A 16,677-nucleotide genomic window follows, 5' to 3' on the forward strand; every position below is an offset into this window, starting at 1 on the left:
CAGATTGCCTTGTTAAGGGATAAATGAGAACAAACCTGTGAGTGGCTCCACTATAAAGGCTGGGATGGAGGTGGCATCAAAGGGTGAGAATAGATACCACAGTGGCACACGCTGGGACTTTGGTGTGACAACTGAAGCCGAAGGGTCCAGATTCAATCCTGGTCTCTCTTTCAGGTCATTTCCAAGCCAGGCAAAGGCAAAGTAACACCCTCAGATTCCAACAGGCAAACAGCAAGCTGCTCCTCCCTCCCTCTGGAGCAGCTGAGGTGTGGTAGGCAGCCATGCAAGCCGCATCGCACGCTTTCTGGGCAGCAAAAGGATGGAAACTCAGGCAAAAGAGCCTCTCATGGGTGAAGGATTGCTGGTACCAGCAGTGCAAGGTCTGTTCTCAATGGTTTAGGAATGGAGGGTGCTTTCAGCATTTTGATGGTTATAGTAATACATAATTTATACAAGTGCACTTCTGTTGCTCGACAAGAGGGTAGGAGAGCCCTGGCTGGCTCCTGCAGCTGTAAGAAGAAAAGGTTGAATGGATCCTAATGCATTCAGTGAGCAGGAATTAGGTAGGAACAAAGTAACAGTTGCTGAGAACAATTTATTCTGGTCAAAACCATGCAGCTGGACTCTGTTTCCGAAGCTTCACAGCACAACAGAAGGAACCTGCATGTGCAGGGCTGAGCCTTTCCACTGCTGGATTTGATCCTCTGCCTGTGAGAGAATATTCTGCCTGTTGTAACCCTGGGCCTGGTTCCTCCTCACACCTAAAAAACCCTAGAGGTTGTTCTCTGAGATTGTTTCCAATTAAAAACCCAACAACTAGTTTCTGCTAGTGTGGAGTGGGGGAATTGCCTTGAAACCCATTCCCATCCTCCCTTACAAATAAAGTCACTGCAATGCATCACAAGGCAGGAGAAAGCCAAGCATCCTTCTGAAGGCAAGGAAACCTTGGGAGGGTGAATAAACACCAAACAAGGATTCTCCCTGCAGGCAGCTTCCCGAGGTCCTCTTTATTGCACTCTAAAACTGCAAGTGAGCAGGAGTGTGAAACCCTGCTAAGCAAACAGCAAAGTTCTTGCCCTGAGAAGCTTAAAGCTGAGAGCATGAGCAGAGGACAATGTGCTACAAGGCAGAGAAAACATGATGGTGGCTTTATCTTTGTTAAGAGGACAAGGGGGAATGGCTTCAGACTGATTGAGATGAGACATTAGGAAGAAATTGTTCCCTGCGAGGGTGCTGAGGCCCTGGCACAGGGTGCCCAGAGGAGCTGTGGCTGCCCCATCCCTGGCAGTGTTCAAGGCCAGGTTGGACACAGGGCTTGGAGCAACCTGGTCTGGTGGAAGGTGTCCCTGCCTGTGGCAGGGGGTTGGAACTGGATGAGCTTTAAGGTCCCTTCCTACCCAAACCAGTCTGGGATTCTGTGACCAAAATTAAAATACAAGGAAAAAAACCACCAAAAAGTGGTTAAAAAAGGGTGGGGGGGGGGGGGGGGGGGGGGACGACAAGGGGGAAAAGAGAGAAAAATAAAGGGAAGGGGGAAAAGAAAAAAGGTTTAATGTCATGGGAGAATTGAAAAAGAAGAATGGAAAGAGGTGAAAAACAGGCAAAACACACCAGCGCATGGGTGATTGTGGATGTCTGAGCGGAGCGGAAAGGGAAGTGAAACTAAAAGCAGGGTTTACGTTTAAATTTAGGGTTTGGGGGGAGTGTTCCGGGGGGAAAGGAGAACTTTTCCCACCCGGCGAGGATGCTCGGGGCGGGATGCGGGACCCCAGCATGGCAACCGGTGTTCCCGGTTGCCATGGGGAGGCGGGGCGGTATTCCCGGTTGCCATGGGGAGGCGGGGCGGTGTTCCCGGTTGCCATGGGGAGGCGGGGCGGTGTTCCTGGTTGCCATGGGGAGGCGGGGCGGTATTCCCGGTTGCCATGGGGAGGCGGGGCGGTGTTCCCGGTTGCCATGGGGAGGCGGGGCGGTGTTCCCGGTTGCCATGGGGAGCGGGGCGGGCGGAGCCGCCGCCGCTGCGCAGGGAGCAGCTGCTCCTGACACATCCCCCCGCTGCCATATTGTGTCCGCGCCGCACGGCTTCATGACCGCGGTGAGTGCCGCCGGCGCGCCCCCTGTCCCCCCTGTCCCCCTCTCCCCCCATCCCCACCCCTGTTTTTGTTGCTCCCCCCCCTTTTCTGTATTTAGTTTTTATGGTTTTCAGCGGTTTGGGGGTTGGGTGTTTTTTGTCTTCAGCGCTCCGGACGGGTTTCGAGGGGGAACGGCAAAGCGCGGGGAGCGGCGCGGCGGTGCTTGGGGTAGGGGCGGGGGGATGCTGCGACCCCTCTAACCGGTCTCATTGATGATACGGGTTGGGGGGGGGGGTGCGCGGTGCATGGGGACACCCCCCTCCCATTCCACCCCCTTTCCCCTCGGCTCCTCCCCCCGGCGCGGCTCCGCGGAGCTTCCGCCCGCGGGTTGTTCCGCGCCACGGGGTGACCGCGGGGAAACCCTCAAGCGGCTGCTTTAACGCACCGAGCCCCGACGGGTGTCTCTGTTCCGGGGCGCCACGTTGTGCCCTGAGCGGTGGGGAGGGGCGGGCAGAGGGGCTGCGGTTGGGGGGGGCGGGCGGCAGGCGCCTGGTGAGGATCCCACGTTTTGGGGTGGAACATTGGGAGCCACTCGTGAGCGGATGGGGTCTGCACGTGGCCCTTGGGAATGTTCCTGTTTCTGGGGGGGGGGGGGGGGTCAGTGGAGCTGGGCAATGGAGCATCGGCTCAGGTCAGGCACACCGATCCCCCCCCGGGCTGTGGGGGAGTGGAGACCGGGTTTTGTGCGGAAAGGTTCGGGTTCTGACGTGGCCCAGACAAAGAGTGAAGAGGACAAAGAGGGAAAGAAGATAAGGAGTAATCTTGAGTGGGGCCTGATGAACTCGCCTCGGTGCCTGCCGAGGGATGGGCATCGTGTGAAATGTAAAGTTAAAAATGATGAATGATGTTGGACTTGAGTGCTGTGAAAGTAACTTGGTTGGGTTTGTGGCTCACCTATGAAATCAAGGTAATTTTATCTATAATGTTCTACATATGTATATATTACAGAATCCCAGACTGGTTTGAGTTGGAAGGGACCTTCAAGCTCACCCAGTTCCAACCCCTGCCATGGCCAGGGACACCTTCCACTAGACCAGGTTGCTCCAAGCCCCATCCAACGTGGCCTTGAACACTGCCAGGGATGGGGCAGCCACAGCTTCTCTGGGCACCCTGTGCCAGAGCATCAGCACCCTCACAGGGAAGAATTTCTTCCTAATGTCTCATCTCATTCTCCCCTCTGTCAGGTTAAAGCCATTTCCCCTTGTCCTGTCCCTACAGGCCCTTGTAAAAAAATATACATACACCCCCTCCAAATCATGTTATTGGTGGTCTTGCATTTAGATGGACTTTGGTAATGGTTGGGTTGCGATATATTGACATGTGAATCATTTAACTTCTGCTGTGTTTCTAGGATTGGGGTTTTCTTTTCCTTCTAGAAGCCTGGTGTGATGCTGTGTCTATGCAGGAAGAATCAAGCTGGTGTAATGTCAGAAAACTTGAACTAGTTCAAAGTCAGTTTGGTTTTTGGTGTCCTTTTTGTCTCGGCAGGTGCCAGCTCACATTCCCCAAGCTCTGCTGAAGGTAGTTGTGCACATCAGCTCTGAACTGCAGTTGAGCTAATGAACTGAGTGCCAGGGTATGTTATTTCTGAGCCTGGGCATGTGAAACTTGGTTGATGTGTTTGTTGGCAACATCTGGGCCAAAGGATTGAGTGACCTTCTCTAGGTGCTGCTGCTGAGGCTGTGCTGGAGAAGTTCCACAGGGTTGCTCAGCCCAGAAGTAAGCTTATATCCCCTTTATCCAAAGGAACACTAACCAAGGAGTGTGCTGCCTCAACAGTTCCAAGCACCACAGATTTTCTCCCTGAGCAGCCTTCCCATGTCCTCTGGGCTGCTTGGGATGGAAGGCAGCAGCGTTGCCAGCAGCTATCTCAGTGTCAGGATGTGCCAGTCCAGTAAGTAATGGAGCAGATACAGGGATGTGGGATTGTCCTGCTGAAGGAGAAAATGCCTGGCGAGTGAATGTAGTGCCTGGGAAAGCAGACAGAGGCTAAGGTGCACATCAGGCTGCTTTTAACCATCTTTATTAACCACAGACTGCCCACTCAGTGCAGGAGACTTGAAAACCTGACACCTAGAGCAAAGGCCAACTCTTTCAGTGAACGAGATAGTTCAGTACCTGAAGATGGCACACCTACCATCAGAGGGGTGCTGGATGCGCCAACCCTGGAGACATCCAAGGCCAAGCCTGATGTGGTTCTGGGCAACCTGATCTAGTTGAAGATGTCCCTGCTTATTGCAGGGGTTTGCACTAGATGAGCTTTGAAGGTCCCTTCCAACCCAAGCTATTCTGTGCTTCTGTGATTCTAAGAAGATGCTGTGTATGGATTCAGTTTAAACTGCTGAGAAAGTGATGCAGTTCTTGTGTGGAAATGTTGGTTCCTGTAAGAACAGGGGAGGTTTTTACGCTGGTTTCAGCTGGGGCTGTAATTCCACCCTCCTTCCCTATTATTGCTCCTTGGTGACAGTTATTTGGGTTCCAAGGAGCTGGTACAGATGAGAAGAAGTACCCCATGCATGCAGAAGACTTTGAATCTAACCAGCATCAGCCGAACACCAGGATAATGAACCACTGCTGTGTATCTCTTGTGCTGTTCCCTTCAGTGGGGTAGTCCCACTGCACTGCCATGGTGCAAAACGAGCTGTGTGAACTACAGCTTTCCTTTCCTGGCTGTGAATCAATTGATGGGGCTTGGAGCAACCTGCTCTGGTGAAAGGTGTCTCTGCCTGTGGCAGGGGGGTTGGAACTGGATGAGCTTAAAGATCCCTTCCAACCCAAACCATTCCATAGTTCTATGAAAAGCAACCTTTAGTGCCCATAAGTAAAGGTTGTCAGTGATACAGATGGATGCTCACTGTCTTTTAGCACAGGTGTAAATTCTGCCCTTTTTCGTCCATCTGTCTCCGTGAGTTTTCTCTTTATGGCCGTTGCTATTCCTCCCCATCCCGTTCCTGAGATGGGCTGTGTAGAAGCTCAACTGCAGGATGCCAGCACACTGATTGTAGCCCTTCTGAGGGAAGTAGGTGGAGGCAGCGAGTGCCTCATCCCTAGTGCGTGTGCCTCACTGCTCCACATCTGAAAGGGTGTTGGGCAACTTCCTGCACGGAGACGCGGCCATCAGCATGACTCATGTCAGCACACGCAGCTCTGTCTCTGGGCAGGTGCACACTTGCAGGCTGCAAACCCCATCCGCGTCCCCATACAGCAGCCAAGAGGGCTGGTTTGGGTGCCTGTGTTGTGTCTCCTTGCAGGTCCAGCCGCTTCCTTGGCTCTCAGAGAAGATGCCTCCACATAAAACAAGAAGACCCTGAGATGCTGCTTCATGTTTTTTTCTGGCTGGACTTCTCTGTGTGATACGTGTTTATTCATAGAACCACAGGATCAGTGTGCTTGGAAAAGCCCTTCAAGATCATCCAGTCCAACTGTTCCCTAGCACTGCCAAGGCCACCACTAACCCATGGTACTGAGGGTCTCATCTACACCCTGTGTGAACACTTGCAGGGACGGTGTCTCCAGCACTGCCCTGGGCAGCCTGTTCCAATGCCTGACTGACCTTTGGGGAAGGAATTGTTCCTCATCTCCATCTAAACCTCCCCTGCTGCAGCTTGAGGCCGTTTCCTCTTGTCCTGTCCCTTGTTCCTTGGGAGCAGAGACCAGCCCCTCCTGGCTCCATCCTCCTGTCAGGCAGCTGTAGAAAGTGATAAGGTCCCCCCTGAGCCTTCTCCACACTAAACCCCCTCCAGGTCCCTCAGCCATTCCCCATCACACTGTGCTTCAGGCCCTGCACCAGCTCCATTGCCCTTCTCTGGCCCCACTCCAGCACCTCAAGGTCTCTCTTGCAGTGAGGGGCCCAGAGCTGAGCACAGGATTCAAGATGCAGCCTCACCAGTGCCCAGTGCAGGGGGATGATCCTGGCCCTGCTGCCACACTGTTGCTGATACAGGATAGGATTCATTCCCTGTCATACTACATGAGCTGTCTGACTTAGTGCATGCTGTGCAATGATGAACTCTCCATCCCACCCTCATCATGGGTAAATGCACACAGTGATGCTCTGGGGTACTTGCAAAATAGAATTGAAGTCAGCAAGTGGCAGGCAGCTCACTCATGCATGCTTCAGGAATAAATTCCATCCTACGGAAGAAATGCTGTCTGATGCCAGCCACCGTCCGTATGACCCCGGGTACTCTGCCTCTTCCCTGTGAATCACAATGGCTATGGAAGCATGTGGCTTGGGTCACACTTGGTTTTGGGGAGCGCTGCTGGGTGCTCCTCTGTGCTGAGTGCCTGCAGGTCTGCGTGGCTGGCAACCAGGAAGCCTAGCTGTTGTGTCTGGGGTAGGAATAGAATACCCCTGCGACCGAGCATACCAGGACCATTTCAAGATAGGCCTGGAACTGGGGCAGATAAGAAGATTAATAGAGAAGTCAATGGTGTAGATTTTTTCTTTTTCCTAGTGTGTTCAAGCTTATTTCTTTTAGGTTCAAATAAGACTTAGAGCTCCCTACTTCTTCCTCAAAGCTTACAGTATGTTGGGGACTGTGTTACATTTGCTACTTCTGCTGCAGAAGTTGCCCCCAGCTCATCTGCACCCTCTGTAAGGATCAGTTTATATGTCATTCATTTCTATAGTTTGGGTTTCTTTTACTGCTGCTCGATCTTCAGGTTCTCTTGCTGATGAAGCTGAGTCACCAGTGTGCATCCTTCAAAGAGAGGATGGAGGCAGGAGATGGGTGATCTCTTCTCCCAAAGGACAGGTGACAGGACAAGAGGAAATGGCCTCAAGCTGCACCAAGAATGGTTTGGATATTGGGAACAATTCCTTCCCCAAAGGGCAGTCAGGCCTTGGAACAGGCTGCCCAGGGCAGTGCTGGAGTCCCCAAACCTGGAAGTGTTCACAAACCGTGTAGAAGAGGCCCTCACTGCCATGGGTTAGTGGTGGCCTTGGCAGTGCTGGGGATATGATTGGACTGGATGATCTTCAAGGTCTTTTCCAACGCAGTTGATTCTAAGATTCTGTGTGTGTCTGGCTGTTTTCCCAAAGCCCATCTCCTGGAGCAGTTTATCTTGAAATCACACTCAGGTCTCGTTTCTTCTCTTGTGTTATTTTCAGTGCATTCCCGTCTTGCAGCATGTAGCTAATTCTAGTTTCCTGGTTCATGTGGGGTCCCCTGCTTTCTTCCTTTTTAACACTCTTATGGGATTGCATTGTGCTTAGATTTGGGGCCATGGTCACCTAGAAGCTAATTACTGGGTGTGGAGAGAGCTCAGTGACTGGAAAACTCCCACAAAGTAGAACTGGGTGAGTGGGAGCTGAGAGGCTTGCTGATAAGCCTCCATCCATCATCCTCTGGTCCATGAGGACCATCACCAGACCCGCTATAGAATCATAGAATGGTTTGAGTTAGAAGGGGCCTTAAAGATCAGGGAAACCAAGTTCAACAGTTGTGGAGTGAAATTATGAGCGAGTTGGCTGAAAGGTCAGCATGGTGAGGAGCATCGCTTTGCTGTGTAGGGATGTGGAGGGAAACCAATGCTTTGGGAGCAGGAGCTAGGAAATAGCAACCAGTGACAGCTTCACAATCACAAAGCTGTACTGGTAATGTGGGTGGGTTTGTGCTACAACTAAATCTTGCAGAAGGGTCACTTGGGGCGAAGCTTCAAATTGTTGGTTTTCAGCTGAAAACTGGGAGTTCTGGTTCTTTAAGGCTGGAGAAGGCAGAAAAGCTGGATGGAGCAGATAGCATTATGTTTTCCAGTGTTGGTAAATTGGTACTGACACCAGCTGGAATGTAGCTGATTTCTGTTTCAAGAGGATGGTAAAGAAGCACAGGGAAGGGTTACCCTGGGAGGGGAATTAGCATCAGAATTATTTTGTAAAGCATGTGCTCAAATGGCTCACTTGTGAACGTTATCAATGGCTTACATTTTTTGCATGTTAGTCCATTTAGCAAGCAGTGTTTCAGGAACATGACCTGGAGGCATCTTTTGAAAAGCTGCTATTGGCAGTAAAGCATTTCTTTTTAAAGCACTTCTTCCCCCTTCTGTGACACCAAAGGGGTTTTTAGGGGGATTTCTTAATAGATTTCATTGCTGTTTTGTTTTGTTTTGTTCGTTTTCTTCACTCCCCAATTTCTCTGTTAGACTGTTTTCATGTGCATGGTTTAAATCTGAGGCACAGGAAACCTGGCCCAGCTGTGATTGCAGCCTTTGGAAAGGCTTCTCAGTGGCCACGTTTCAGAGGTTCTGGGCCATGCACAGGGTCTGCAATGGGGTCTGGGCATGTCTAAGTTTACGTATCATTTTTGTTTGAGGTATTTATTTGGATCACAAACCCACTTGTGTGTGTGTATATGTGTACTTGCTATAAAAATGAAAACTTGTTTTCATATGTGTTAGATCGCAGATGAAACCACTCTTCCCTGGGCTATGGTAAGGGTTAAATCCCTTCCCTTTTTCAGTTTTGCAGTATTTCTTTTCCTCATATTGGACCTTTTTATTGCTTTTAGCTCCCATATTTGTTTTATCTTTTTTCTTTTCTTTTCCCTGCCTTTAATTATATCACAGGGTGAGGGAGAATACTGACATTAAAGGGGGATTAAAATGAGAGAGGCTTGGAAGTATTTTGACAAACACCTGGAAAACCTTTCTTCTTCGACCACACCATGCTAAGGTTGAAAAGTAACCTGTGAGCTTATGGCTTGTCTCATCCTTCAGTTGGGTTGTTTTGTTTCAGGCTGGCTTTGAGAAGCCAAAACCTGCTTTTGAAATGGGTTTTAAACCTTTCCAATTCCTCCCCTTCCTTTGCAAGCCATGAGGTGCAGGAAGGGCACTGCCTGCAGTGGATGCTACCCTAATGGGAGCATCTCTGGGTGCCCTTTGTCACTGATGGGGTGCAGTTGCCCGCTTTCTCCTCTGCACACAACAGCTCCTGGCTCACCAAAGTCTATGGCCGAGAGGTGGTTTTGTCCTCGGGAGACTGTAATGCCTTTAGTTGTCTTGGATACGTGACATCATATAGTGTTGTAATCAAATATAGGCCTTTCACAGGGCTGGGAAAGGGGGGGTTCAGCTGACCTCCAGCCGCTGCTGTGGGGTGGGCAGGGGATGGAGCAAGGCAGCTCGAGACAAAGGAGATGAGTGAGGGAGGGAAGGTTAAATTAATGGTGGGAAAAATGGCCTGGTGTCATGCTTTAATGCTCTTGGTGAAGCAGATGTGGTGCTTTTTATCAATGGGGTTTCAGTAATCATGCAGAGGTGTGCTTTTTTTGCTGCTCTTCCCTTTTAACATGCAAAAACTTGTGGCTGCTCCCATGCTGTGTGCTTGCTGGCTTGGAAGTTTATCCCAAACTTGTAGGTGAGCAGTGTCAGTCATTTATTTGGGCAGTTCTTGCGCTGTTTTAACAGCACAATACATTCAGTGATGTATTGAAGTCAGGACAAGCCCTGGTGTTGATACGCTTCCATAGGCGCGGGGGAATATGAAAATCTATAGAAGAGTTTGCTACTGGTATAGTTGCTTGTGTGCAAAAAGCACGTACCCATCATTTTAAATACTCTCACAGTGCCTGTTTATGTTAGTACCAAAGCTGTGTGTGGAGTTCACAAATGCCCCAGCCCTGTAACTAAGGCTGCACACCCCGAGCTTGGTGCAGAGAGGTTGGTTGCAGAGCTGCTCTCACAGCAGAATTGTGATATGGCTAAAAATCTTGTATCCTGACTTAAAACCATGTTCTACTGCTCAAGCTGGGACAATGCATGGGAATATATTCCTTATTTTCTTTTTCATTTTAGATCTGGAGGAAAATCACTGCACCGTTAGCAGTGCTTGCAGAGGCGACTTTTTTGCTTGGCAGGTCCTACAGAAATAAATAGGTATGTTTAGTTGTGGAGAAGGTTGCCCTAACCTGGGGCACTGATGTTGTGCAGATGCCAAACAGCACCTTTCATCTGATGCCATTGGACAGTGAGGAAGGGTCAAGCATAGTTCTCTTCCAGGGATGGGGTTGGCTGAAGATTTGCAAAGGGGTAGTTCATACAACAGGAACCACGTGCTAAAATATAGGGAGACCATATAGCAGTCTTCCAGTGCCTAAAGGCCTATGAGAAATCTGGAGAGGGACTGTTGACAAGGGCCTGTAGGGACAGGACAAGGGGGAATGGCTTTAACCTGACAGAGGGGAGATTGAGATGAGACATTAGGAAGAAATTCTTCCCCGTGAGGGTGCTGAGGCCCAGAGAAGCTGTGGCTGCCCCATCCCTGGCAGTGTTCAAGGCCAGGCTGGATGGGGCTTGGAGCAACTTGATCTAGTGGAAGGTGTCCCCTGCCCATGGCAGGGGTTGGAACTGGATGAGCTTTGAGGTCCCTTCCAACCCAAACCAGTTTGGGATTCTATGGCTGAGATGTGTGAGCTAGTATGTAGCTGGCTAAAGAGGTGCTGAACAAGGAGGTTAGGTTAATCATTATAAGGTAAAACTCACATTGCAGCAGAATTGGGGTTTGTCTCTTTTTAGGAATTTTATCTCTTTGGTTTGTTTGGGTTTTTTTGGGGGGATTTTTTTGTGTTTTTTTTTTTTCTTAATTTAAGAAAGGCTTGAAGAAGTGACATAAGCCTATGGATATACTGCTGTGTTTGAAGCCAGCCATCACTGAGTGCCAGTATAAATCTGCTCTGACGGCTTGGGGGAGAAATAAATTGTCGGGAGAGCAAAGCTATTTTTGATGGGCTGTTTGAGCAGTTGGCTTTGCTTTCATTTAAACTGTTTATTTTTGTTTATTTTTAATGACTGGATTGGTTGTTAATCATACCCATCCCTGCCTTAAATAGACAATCTGGGGACCATTTCCAGCACTAGTACTGGTAAGCATAGGTGCGGGTTTTCCTGTCAAAACGGCTTTGCAATAGCTGGTGCAAAAGCGTATGAGCGGAGAGGAGAAGAAATTGCTGATGGCAAACCCAGTGCATTTGCTGGGGAGGCACAAATTCTGTCCCCAGCACTTGCTGGGCACCAGGAGGGGCTGGCAGGGCTCTGGTTCTTCTTGGGGAGCATAAAAATAGCTGCTGCGTTCCAGTGTCACCATGTCACACCTCCATCACACACGTCATTCCCCTCTTCCTAAACAAGAAGGCTAGGCAAATACACCTCCAGGCAGGCTGGGCAGTATAACTGCATGTAATTCTTTGTTTGCTTGGGGGTTTTGGAGGCTTTTCTACAGTTAATATGAATCTCAGCTTTACCGGTAAACCACATCCATAGTTGGAGTGTCTTGTGTTTACAGCAGGCTGGTGTAGCCTCTGTAATATGTGTCTGTGTGTATATATGTACAGTTGAGTGGTTTTGTTGGTCTGTACTTCTGGTACAGCTGTGTTGGCCCAAGCTGTAGGTGCAGTGAAGCTGTGACATGGTCACATCAGCAGGAAAAAACAGCTGTTGCCATCACCTGGTTTGCTAGATGACTGCTTTTAAAACTCTACAAGCAAGAAGATGTTCATTGTTAGTGTAATGCCTTTAAAGCATGGGTGGCCTATTAGACTGCATGTTCTGGGTGGCTTTTTTATAGATGATGATCTTAGAGTTGGGTGGGTTTTTTGGGTTTTGGTTTGTTTGGGTTTTCCCATCTAGGGAAAAATCCAAAGCAAGTGCTCAGCCATTATTTCTGCAGCAGGCCTGAGCTGCACCCCAGTGGATGGCAGCTTCCTCTTGAGTGATGGTCTCACCACTCTCTGCTTTGCAGGAGAGCCTGGGACAGAGCAGCAAACCCTTGCAGCAAGAGCAAAAGCTGGTCTTTTGGACCTGGGTAGCTCCATAAGGCCCAACTGACCAAATGATAGGCTGGGATCTTTTCCTGGTGGAAAGGGGAGGCAAAACTTGGGAGTGACTGTGACTTATACGGGGCTGTGAAGACTTCATTCACACTGAGTGAACAAATTCACTTTTTGCTGATATAAGTTTTGCAACTTGTTTTTCACTTGTTGGGCACCAAAGGCAAACACTTCTTCATAGGTCAATTTTAAATATAATGAGTGTAACGAAAGAGTTTGTGTGAGAGCTGAAAGGATCATATCCTACCGGTTAAGGTCTTTTTCAGATTTCAGATGCTTACATCAAAATAGCTGTTATTTCTGTGTCCAGATTGGTGTTTCAAGATAAATACAGCAGTTTCCCAATGCTTACCTTAAGTTCTGGTTATAAACCAAGGGGAGTTAACACATGCTCAAGAGATTATTGCCATGCTTCTGTTGGACCCTGGCTCTCATCAGTGACTACAGTATTTTTGCACAGTGGGTATGTAGAGGGACTTTTTGCTGGAGAGGGACTTTTGACAAGGGCCTGTAGGGACAGGACAAGGGGGAATGGCTTTAACCTGACAGAGGGGAGATTGAGATGAGACATTAGGAAGAAATTCTTCCCTGTGAGGGTGCTGAGGCCCTGGCACAGGGTGCCCAGAGAAGCTGTGGCTGCCCCATCCCTGGCAGTGTTCAAGGCCAGGTTGGATGGGGCTTGGAGCAAGCTGGTCTAGTGGAAGGTGTCCCTGCCCAGGGCAGGGGCTGGAACTGGATGAGCTTTGAGGTCCCTTCCAACCCAAACTCTCTGTGATTCTATGGTACAGCCCTGCATTTGGGTTTGTTGGGCTTCCACTGAATGTGGTTTTGAAGGTTTGCATTGATTTCTGACCATCTCTTTTGTTGCAGACCAATAAAGCTAAATGGGTCCAGTTACTGGAATGACTCCGGATAAGAAAGCTGAAACACCCGGAGCAGAAAGAGCTGCAGGATTACGGCAGTGTCATGGCATGGGAAGCTTGCCTGATGCAGGCGATGCCGGCCGGCCAAAGGCCACCGTGGTGGACAGAGATTCAGCAGACGATGAGCTCACAAACTTGAACTGGCTGCATGAAAGTACTAACCTGCTAACAAACTTCAGCCTCGGCAGCGAGGGTCTTCCGATCGTTAGTCCTCTATATGACATTGAGGGTGACAGCGTGCCATCCTTCTCACCGTCCTGCTACCAGAACCCTGAAAAGAAATCCTCCACTTCCAAACCCCCCTACTCTTTCAGCCTTCTCATTTACATGGCGATTGAGCATTCTCCCAACAAGAGCTTGCCAGTCAAAGAGATCTACAGCTGGATCCTGGAGCGCTTCCCTTACTTTGCCACAGCACCCACCGGTTGGAAGAACTCAGTCCGACACAACCTCTCCTTGAACAAGTGTTTCCGAAAGGTGGAGAGAGGCCATGGCAAGGTGAGACCTGGTGGGAGGGAGGTGGGTCAGGTCTGAAATTCAGGTGGAATGGAGAAGACTCTGTTCTTGAGGGCTTTTGGTTTGGTTTTTTCCGCTCCATGTCCTGTAACGCTTTATTTGCAGCTGGAGATGGTTTGGAATTGGCACTTCTGACAAATCACAGGATGACAAAAGTCACTTGGGTTTTGTATTTAGTGCTGGCCTGGGTAGAGCTGGCAGTGGTCATGCTTTCTAAAACTGGCTAACATGCTATTGCAAAGGACCCTGTTTTCACTTACTTACAATTTTGTTAGCCTGAAATACCCTGCCTTAAATTTCAGGCATCTTGGGATGTCTTTTTCCTGAAGCTTCTTCACCTGGTGCTCTCTCTATTTTCCAAGGCTTAAATATCAGTGTGTGTTCCTCCTTCCATGCTTTTCCAGCATGGCCATGGCTACAATTGCACTGGCAAGCAGAAGAGACTGTGGGATGCCAAGCAGGGAAGCATTGGTGATGCCCATTTGGGTGCAGATGTGGCCGTCTGCAAGGCACCCTTGCTTGCAGCCACACTGTATGAACACGGCTGAGTGTTCCTCAACGTAACGGCTGCCTTGAATATTAAACTCTTTAATTTGTGGTCTTCCTTTACACTTACCACAATAACAATCTTAATTCTTGCATTTAATGTATTGTATTGCTTTAACCTCTGTCATAACACAGCAGTGTGCGTCTCTGCGTGGTGCAGACACAAGCTTCACTCCTTGAATTCAAGGATATTCTTCCCTGTACAAGTTCTTTCTTCTGACCATTACAATTTTACTGGTGACTTCCTTTTCCCTCTCTCATTTCCCATCCCGTTTCTCAAAGAGCTGGCTCTGACTTGAATAAACCAACAAACCACATACCAGAAGTCAACAAACAAATCCTGGATGCGTCTGCTCAGAGGTCAGCCTGAGTGGTAACAGGCTTGTTATCAGAAGTGTGTGCAATGCCTGGCATGCTTGACAGCCTCTCACTGTAAATAGAGGTCCAGGAGCTGAGTGGGCATCAGGAATGATTGCCTTGTACTGGTAGGCAGTCTTCAAGGCCAGGTTGGATGGAGCTTGGAGCAACCTGGTCTGGTGGAAGGTGTCCCTGCCCATGGCAGGGGGTTGGAACTGGATGAGCTTTAAGGTCCCTTCCAAACCATCTATGATTCTATGATTCTCAGTATCCCTGCTCCTACATTACATTGTTAGGGTGTTGTTTTCCCAAGCAGCAGCTTTGCTTGGGAAAAAGGACTTTTTGCTGCTGTATGGCAAGTTCACTAACTCTCCCATAGCCAAGTCCTGCTAGGTGTTGGGATGGGCTCTTAAAGTGCTGTCATGGAGTAGCTGCAGGCTGTGCACGTGTGAAGGATGTGGATCTGAGCAGCCAAGACAGGCGGCAAAAGTGCCATTAAAGGTCTGTGTGGCTGCATCCAGGAAGGGAGACAAGAGTTACAGAAGAATTAAGGAAAGCAAGGAAGATCTATATTGGTGGATAAGTTCCTGCTCTCTGTGAACCTGCCATTTAAAGCTCAGCTCTTTCCAGCCTAGAAACGCTTGAGGTTTAGGAGTTACCATCAAAACCTCATGTCTTGGCGTGTGGTTGGAGGAGCTTGAGACTGCCAGGTCCTCTGCTCACCCTCCCAACCTCACCAGTATTGCTGGGCTCAGAGGATGGCTTGCTGCTGGATGTGACATCTCTAGTAGGAAAAGCACAAGCAGAATAGCTACCATCACTACCAGTAAGGTGATGCTGATGTGCTCTGTCAGCATTTTCCCATGGCTCCAGACACTCTGCAGCTCTCTAATTCTTAAGAACAGAAACTGCATTTACCAAAAACACCCACCCAAAAAGCCTCTCCTTCCCCATTTCCAGAACAGTGGTTAAGTCTTGATCCTCTGCCCTGCTTTAGAGAGTACTGCTCCAAATTCTTCCTACAAAACAAGTCTTTGGGGCACAGCAATACATGTAGACTCCATGGGAGATGATGGGAGTGCTCAGACCCACCTCAGGTGTCACTTTGGAGCAAGCAGCAGTAGCTTCCAAGCTCGTTTTGCAGATGGTGTTGCCTGTAACGTGTGCTAACCATGGTTACAGCCCATGCCTCCGGGTGCTTTGCTCAGAGGGCAGGATAATTTTGTATTTTCTTCTGTTTTTTTCTTTGTTAATGGCATCTTAATTGTGTCTCAAAGGGAGTGCAAGTCAGCTTCTATCCCAAGCACCTGGGTAAGCAGGGAGGCCCATGGCACGTTGTGTCAGAGGAGCATGGTTTATTTTGGGTGAGAAGGGCTTTAAAGCCTTTCAAATGAATCTGAGCTCTCGTATTCCAAGACAGGAATCTGACAGGAGGGGAGGATCTGTCCCTCACATCCCAGGGCAGGATGAGGATGCCTTATGAGGCCTCCATGGGTATTGTTCCTAGCCATTGGCTATGAAATCCTTTTGCCCAGAGAGGTGCTGGATGTGCCATCCCTGGAGACATTCAAGGCCAGGCTGGATGTGGTTCTGGGCAGCCTAGTCCAGTGGATTCTCCCTTATGAGACAGCACTGCAGTCAAGGGGAGGAAATTCTCATGTTTTGGAAACAGGATGTGTGTATGTCACGTCTCTGCTAAAATATACATTGCCCTTTCTGTAAGCACATGTGGTGATGCTGCTGTACCTGAGTGGTTTGTCAAAGTTTACCCCAGTTAATAGAGCTGAAATACCCTTTATTACTAGAGTTACAGTTGAGCTCATGCCTGCAGTCATCCCAACAGAAGATTTCCAGTGATTCTTTGGTAATGGTGGCTGGGAGCTGGAGCCACTGCCTGGGACACCTGCTTGCCTTCCAGTATACCTGCTGTGTGGCCTTGGTGCCCCTGAAGATGTGGAACTGTGATTACAGACCAATTTGATGTGAATGTGATTCTGAGCAATCCTCAGAAGACAAAGCTAATGCATTTGAATTACTGTTACATAACCTTGGGACTGGGGAGAGAGAGGTCTACGGGGGACATTGGTGTCTGATATGCAGACTTGAAGTGAAAAGTGGTTTGGAGTAGGAAGCCCTGAGGAGCCTCCCTACTCTTTGCTAGATCTGATTTTACAATTGTGGGTTTGGGGATTTTTTTATTAATCAACACCACTGGGGAAAAAAGGTACTGGGAGGCAGGAGCAGCATCCGCATCGAGCATCAGTTTGGCATGCTGCTGCTCTTACAGAGGTGGCCCTGCTACTGCTTCCTCCAGGAGGTTGGGGGAGACAGGGCTTGAGTATCCTCAAAAGATCCCCCTTTCTTTTTCTTGGGAGGTATGTC

General features: G+C 49.3%; 1 protein-coding gene across 2 annotated transcripts in view; it reads left to right on the forward strand.

Moving 5' to 3' along the window:
• The first annotated feature begins 2,004 nt into the window (after nucleotides 1-2,004).
• The window catches only part of FOXN2 (forkhead box N2), a 31,249-nt gene continuing 16,576 nt past the window's right edge, over nucleotides 2,005-16,677 (forward strand). For both annotated transcript variants that reach the window (XM_013129766.3, XM_031051593.2), the window contains exons 1-2: nucleotides 2,005-2,092; nucleotides 12,824-13,374. In XM_013129766.3, the coding sequence (XP_012985220.1) occupies nucleotides 12,838-13,374 (537 nt within the window). In that variant the 5' untranslated portion in view covers nucleotides 2,005-2,092; nucleotides 12,824-12,837. The remainder of the gene's footprint in view (nucleotides 2,093-12,823; nucleotides 13,375-16,677) is intronic.

Source organism: Melopsittacus undulatus, chromosome 3, assembly GCF_012275295.1.
Source record: "Melopsittacus undulatus isolate bMelUnd1 chromosome 3, bMelUnd1.mat.Z, whole genome shotgun sequence".
NCBI lineage: Eukaryota > Metazoa > Chordata > Aves > Psittaciformes > Psittaculidae > Melopsittacus > Melopsittacus undulatus.